Source organism: Odontomachus brunneus, unplaced genomic scaffold (genome assembly GCF_010583005.1).
Source record: "Odontomachus brunneus isolate Ranch 3 - 2012 unplaced genomic scaffold, Obru_v1 Obru_scaffold_040, whole genome shotgun sequence".
Taxonomy (NCBI): Eukaryota; Metazoa; Arthropoda; class Insecta; order Hymenoptera; family Formicidae; genus Odontomachus; species Odontomachus brunneus.
In genome coordinates this window covers 192,191-198,190 of record NW_022639490.1, presented here as the reverse complement: position 1 = coordinate 198,190, position 6,000 = coordinate 192,191, and the positions used below count along the sequence as shown (strand labels likewise).

Sequence of the window (6,000 nt, the reverse complement as noted above, 5' to 3'; positions counted from 1 at the left end):
ATCTGTAATAATAGATATTGAAACGATGTAATAGCTGCAAATGAATGAATTTTTCGTTGTGCTGCAACAAAACATACTTATACTGGTAACAAAATAGAACTCGTACCTATTGAATCTTTTATTACATAGGATATAACAATTTCATAACAATTATCAAATATCTGTTCATAACTGTAATATATTTCATATTAAATATTTAACATTAAGTAACTATTACTAAATTATTTAATTGATATTACTGTAAATGCAATTGCGTCATACTCCCAATCTATTAAATATTTGGTAATTATTATCATATTTAGTATTAGTTACTAAGGATTCAACGAATTTCTGTAACTAAATGCAGTTTGTTATAGTTACCAGTCTTTTCTCTCAGTGTGTGTACACAATTATGTAAATTGATTGATTCGTATGTGTGCCCCGGCAATTTAGTAAGTCTCATAACACGAAAGCGCCGATTTCGTATTGGATTGTTCTGCGATGAAGCTCCAATTGCGTATCGCATTGCGATTTAAGAAAGAAAAGTCGCACACCCGTAGTTCATAGCCGGATGCCGACTCGCAAGCGCGACGCGGGATCACTCGTGCGAAAAGCACGTATGACACACTCGTATGACGCGAACATTTCCAATATACCGCTATCCCGGCCTGCGGCACGGCGGACGTCTGGACGATGGACACATTCGTGCCAGAATCCGGCTAATATCCGCATCTTTCAGTTGTTATTCACGGCTACGAGTCGAGATAAACACATGTCCGGGTGACTCGAGTATCCTGGTATTTGAGAGCGAGAGAAAGAGAAAGAAGGTAGAGAGAAGTAGATAGGTAGAGAGATAGGTAGATAGAGATAGAAAGAGAGAGAGGGAGAGAGAGAGAGAGAAGGAGGAAGAGATCCAGGTACCTTCAGCCGTATAAAATTAACATGATTATGGACGCGACTGTTAATTAATATGCAATTAAAATAATTCTTCTTTTTAAGGGTGACGTGCGATGATATGTGTGTGCTTTGATGAGTAACTGTAAAGCAATTATTCGTGCCGGTGAATTCAGTACAGGAAAATTTTTATATGATACCGTTGATTTATTGAGGATAGCGCAGTCGATCACGACGACGGAACGAATCGCCTCGACGATTTCTTGCAGCAGTCGGGTTATAGGGAAAAAATCGAGAAATCGAGCGACCGGGACCCACTTGCACCGATTCCGCTCGAGACCGGAATCGAAATCGTCTCGTGACTTTGCCTCGTCCCGACGATGCATTGCTCATCGCGAAACTCGCAGCGGAGCTATGAATTTCACATTTGCACGGAAACTCGCTTGTATCGCGTGAGAGCGAGAGTCGAATCTCGAAACGAAACGACGAAACGATAAATTAATCGAGAAACGAGCAGGGTTTGTTTCCTGCCGAGTAATGAGCAGATCACACGGTACCTTTTGACGCACATCGAGAAGATACTGTAGCAAAAATTACGACAAAATTTCGTAATCTTGGATTATGTAGTAACTATGAGCGAAACTGTTGTACACGGAGAAAATATTGTAATGGAATTTTTACATTAAGATTATATTCCTCTTTACAATAACTTTCATAAAGTTTATATAAAGTTAGATTAACTGAAATTGCAGTATAAATTTACTATAGAAAAAATAGTAAATTTGGTAATCTACTGAATATACAATATATATGAAAAGCATTTAAATAATTACACACAAAAAAACACATTGGTTGGATTAACCAAATTTCTGAGGAAAAATGAGCAAACCAGAAAATTCTACTCGAAGTTATTAGAATTCTGTTCAAATTTACCAGAAATCTTGTTGAACAGAATTCTGCCTTACATTTCACCAGAAATTTCATTACTTCAAACAGACATTTTTTTCACGCAATTATTTTGCAATAAAAAGTTAAACGTGCAAAACATTTTTAAATAGATATATAGTGATTTTAATGGTAATTCTGTATGATCCAAGATTACAAAAATTTTCTTTTTTTTTGGTAATTTTTATTACAATATTTTCTCCGCGTGTATATTTGTTAAAAGATGTTAAACACGTTTGATTTTTTACTACAATAAAATTATTATAATTGCTTCAATATTTTTTTTACATCATATATTCGATAAATCGCCAAACTTATTGTTTCTATTTATATTCTATTTCATTTTCTATTTTCTAGTATAAGTTTCTATATAGAAACTTATACTATTTTAAAAATAATTTATACTACAACGTCAAAGTACGAGTATGTTCGAACTTTACAGGAAGCATTGTAAAATGAAGTATAATTTTAACGTAATTTTTACTACAATATTTCTCCCCATGTATAAGCTTATTTTCTACTTTCCAGGGTGGCTTCCGGCTTCAGATCTTAGACGCTCTCGACAGGCCTCTGATCGATCTGACGCCCGTCACGCGAAACAGCGAATTTGTCGAAGATGATGCTACGTAAGTACACGACGACGCGATCACGCTCGGAACCCTCATTAATATAAGCCTGTCATATTCAATTTTCAGTGCGCAAAGTTACGCCGTGCAGCTGCCGCATAATTTCACCTGCACCGACTGCACCATTAGACTGCTGCGGGAGGCCGAGGAATGGGGCTCCAACTACAGATTTTGGTCGTGCGCGGACATCGACGTGAGTTTTTCGTGATTTCTCTCGGAAAATATCCGAGAGAACCCGATCAGAAAGAGAGAGCGGCGATTTGACGATCGTTGAGAATTTTCACGGATAAAACAGATGTAATGATTGTAAACAATCATTGAAAATATAAGTCGCGAATCGACTTTTACAGCAATCTATTCCTCCACTGAAAGAAAAAGCATCTAAAAAATAACAAACATTCATTCATATTAATAACATATTTATTCGAATTTAAATTATTTTACTTAAACAGAATAAACAATTCATGAAAAGAAAATGATTTTTAAAAAATGTGTATTTTCTCATTCGAAAACAACTTTTTCTCAGTGAAAATATGGTATATTATTATTAAAAAACAACAAATATTTATACTGTGAATACTAATAACATATTAAACCTAAAAATTTAAATTAGTTTATTTAAGTAAACAATTGCTTCCATGAGAAAAAATGTATATTTTCTCATTTGAAAATCATTTCTTTTCCAATGTAAAAATATGTGTATTACCACAAGTAAATGTGTCATATCCACTAAGTAAATATTTCTCAATTTTTTAGAGATTTCTCTCAGTGCGCAAAAATTGCAATTACAAGAGCATTAAATGCAGTAATTAAGGCGAAATTACGAGGGTGGTCTGAAAAGTTTCCGACCTCAACGTGAAGATAGCAGCACTTGTAAATAAAAGCTAGTGAATTTCGTTGTTCATCTGTTGACAGTTACTCACCGAAGTTTCAGCCATTTTGGACTCGCAGTTGTTATGTAACAGTCGTTTGAGTAAGTTGATGTGAGTGTTTTTGTGAAAATGGACAAAATCGAGTATCGAGCTGTCATTAAATATTTGTTTTTGAAAGGCAATACGCCTACGCAAATCAAAGATGAGTTGGATTCTGTGTATGGGGACTCTGCACCATCATTTACGACAGTGAAATTTTGGGCCGCTGAATTTAAACGTGGCCGTAAGAGCTTGGGAGACGATGAACGTTCAGGACGTCCAAAAACTGCAACTACCGACGAAAACATCGCCAAAGTTCACCAAATGGTGCTAGACGACCGCCGAATTAAAGTGAGAGAGATAGCAGAGGTTATGAACATGTCAAAAGAACGTGTTTGTCGCATATTAAATCAACATTTAGGCATGAGAAAGCTGTCCGCGCGTTGGGTGCCGCGTTTGCTCACGTTAGACCAAAAACGTGTTCGAATGAACATTTCCAACGCTCTGTTGGAGCAGTTTAGGCGCAATAAATCCGAGTTTTGGCGCCGATTAATTACTGTAGATGAAACTTGGATACACCATTATACGCCTGAAACAAAAATACAGTCCAAACAGTGGACTGCAAAGGGGGAACCGGCTCCAAAAAAAGCAAAAACTGTTTTTTCGGCTGGGAAAGTGATGGCGACTGTTTTTTGGGATAGTCATGGAGTTATTTTAATCGATTATCTTCAAAAAGGAAAAACCATTACAGGAGCATACTACGCATCATTACTTGACAAGCTGAAGGCAGAACTTGCGGGAAAACGGCCACATTTGCAGAAAAAGAAAATCCTGTTTCACCAAGACAACGCACCGTCTCACACCTCAGCGGTTGCCATGGCGAAAATCCACGAATTACGGTTTGAACTGCTTGACCATCCACCTTACTCACCAGATCTAGCCCCAAGCGACTTCTTTTTGTTCCCTCATCTAAAAATTGCGCTCGGAGGACAGAGATTTTCGTCAAATGAAGAGGCAATCACCTTCGTGAACAATTATTTTGCAGAGAAAAACGCCGAGTACTATTTCGACGGGTTACAGAGATGGGAGCATCGCTGGGAGAAGTGTGTAGATTTACAAGGAGACTATGTTGAAAAATAAAAAACAATTTTCAGAAAAAATGACTTGTATCTTTGTTAGGTCGGAAACTTTTCAGACCACCCTCGTATCAGAGAACAGTGAAACCCGTAGGAATCAGGCTGAGTGAAAATAGAAGATCGCCGCGTCTCTCCTTGTACACGATAACGTGCCGAAATGATCGCGGTCTGTCACTCGGTATCTCCTGCTGATTGCTGAACCAAATCCTCCAGACTCTCATCTAATTCCGCTCATGCCAATTAGTGCACGGCTCTCTCAACGGTTGCGCGCGAATTACGGTCAATGACACCGCATATACGTATACATTTGCATTGTAAAGTCTGCGCGATGTCTCTCCAGCCTCTGCTCGAGTGACTATCGATATTTTCGCCTTCCGACAGATCGTCGACAAGAAGGCTTACCACGAGGACTGCAACGGTCACGGACGTTACCTGGTGAGCAGGTGCAGATGCGACCGACTCTATCACGGCACGAGGTGCGAATTTAAGGAGGAGTGCCTGGACAACTCGGACTGCGGTATTCAGGGCACGTGTGTCGACAACGGCGGCACGACCGCGCCTACCAAGCACTGCTACTGCAACAACGGCTGGTTCGGCCCGAGTTGCTCGAAAAGTAAGTTTCACCGCGCGCCCCGCGAAATTCCTACGGGGGGGAATTTCTCGCGTGCCATCGGGCCGCCGCTTCTGGGACACTTATGCTAAACCGGTGCCCCGTCCTCTCGTCGTACGATATCGGGACAAGAGAAAAACGACAAGAGAAGGAAACGAAACAACGTGGGTCGCCTTAAAATTCTCCTTTAACGCTCTCTTTGCGCGGCAAAGAAATATTTTAGTGGCATCCCGTTGAGTGTATTAAAGAGAAACTCGATACGCTTCTCTTTCCTTTTGGTCTTCTTGTCTTGCGTTAAATTTCATTTCGGCTACTCTTGAACTTCACTTTAAGCCGGAGTGCTTAAGGGGGCAACTCGATTTTGAGGTCTGAAAAATTAGTACCTTTTACGAATTTTTTTCTCCGAAACTATGCGGACGACAAATCCCAAACTTTGTATGGTTATTAAGACATATTTTATTAAAACTTTCTAATTTTTGCAAGCAAAAATAATTTATAAATTCATAGTTATAATGATATGCGCGCAAGGTGTCGATTTTTATGATCACCACGATTACGAGTCTCTCCGTGGTCTGAAACAAAAAAGCAAGTAAAGAAATTAATCTACAGACTTGCTGTTATCTTCTGAAGTACGGAAGTGCAAAATGAACCATTTTTTTCAAGCGTATAAACATAAAATTTAAAAAATGGACTAAAAATTGTATGTTTATACATCTTAAATTAATTAAAAATTGGTTCGTCTTGCATTTCCGTACTTCAGACGATAGCGGTAAGTCTGTAGATTAATTTCTTTACTTGCTTTCTTGTTTCAGACCACGGAGACTCGCAATCGTGGTGATCATGAAAATCAACACCTTGCGCGCATATCATTATAACTATGATTTTATACATTATTTCTG

At 38.6% G+C, this 6,000-nt stretch overlaps 1 protein-coding gene across 3 annotated transcripts in view; it reads left to right on the top strand.

Annotated features, from left to right (window-relative positions):
- The window catches only part of LOC116844219, an 84,548-nt gene that overhangs the window by 59,418 nt on the left and 19,130 nt on the right, over window positions 1-6,000 (top strand). For all 3 annotated transcript variants that reach the window (XM_032815444.1, XM_032815442.1, XM_032815443.1), the window contains exons 4-6: window positions 2,347-2,444; window positions 2,514-2,637; window positions 4,873-5,104. In XM_032815444.1, the coding sequence (XP_032671335.1) occupies window positions 2,347-2,444; window positions 2,514-2,637; window positions 4,873-5,104 (454 nt within the window). The remainder of the gene's footprint in view (window positions 1-2,346; window positions 2,445-2,513; window positions 2,638-4,872; window positions 5,105-6,000) is intronic.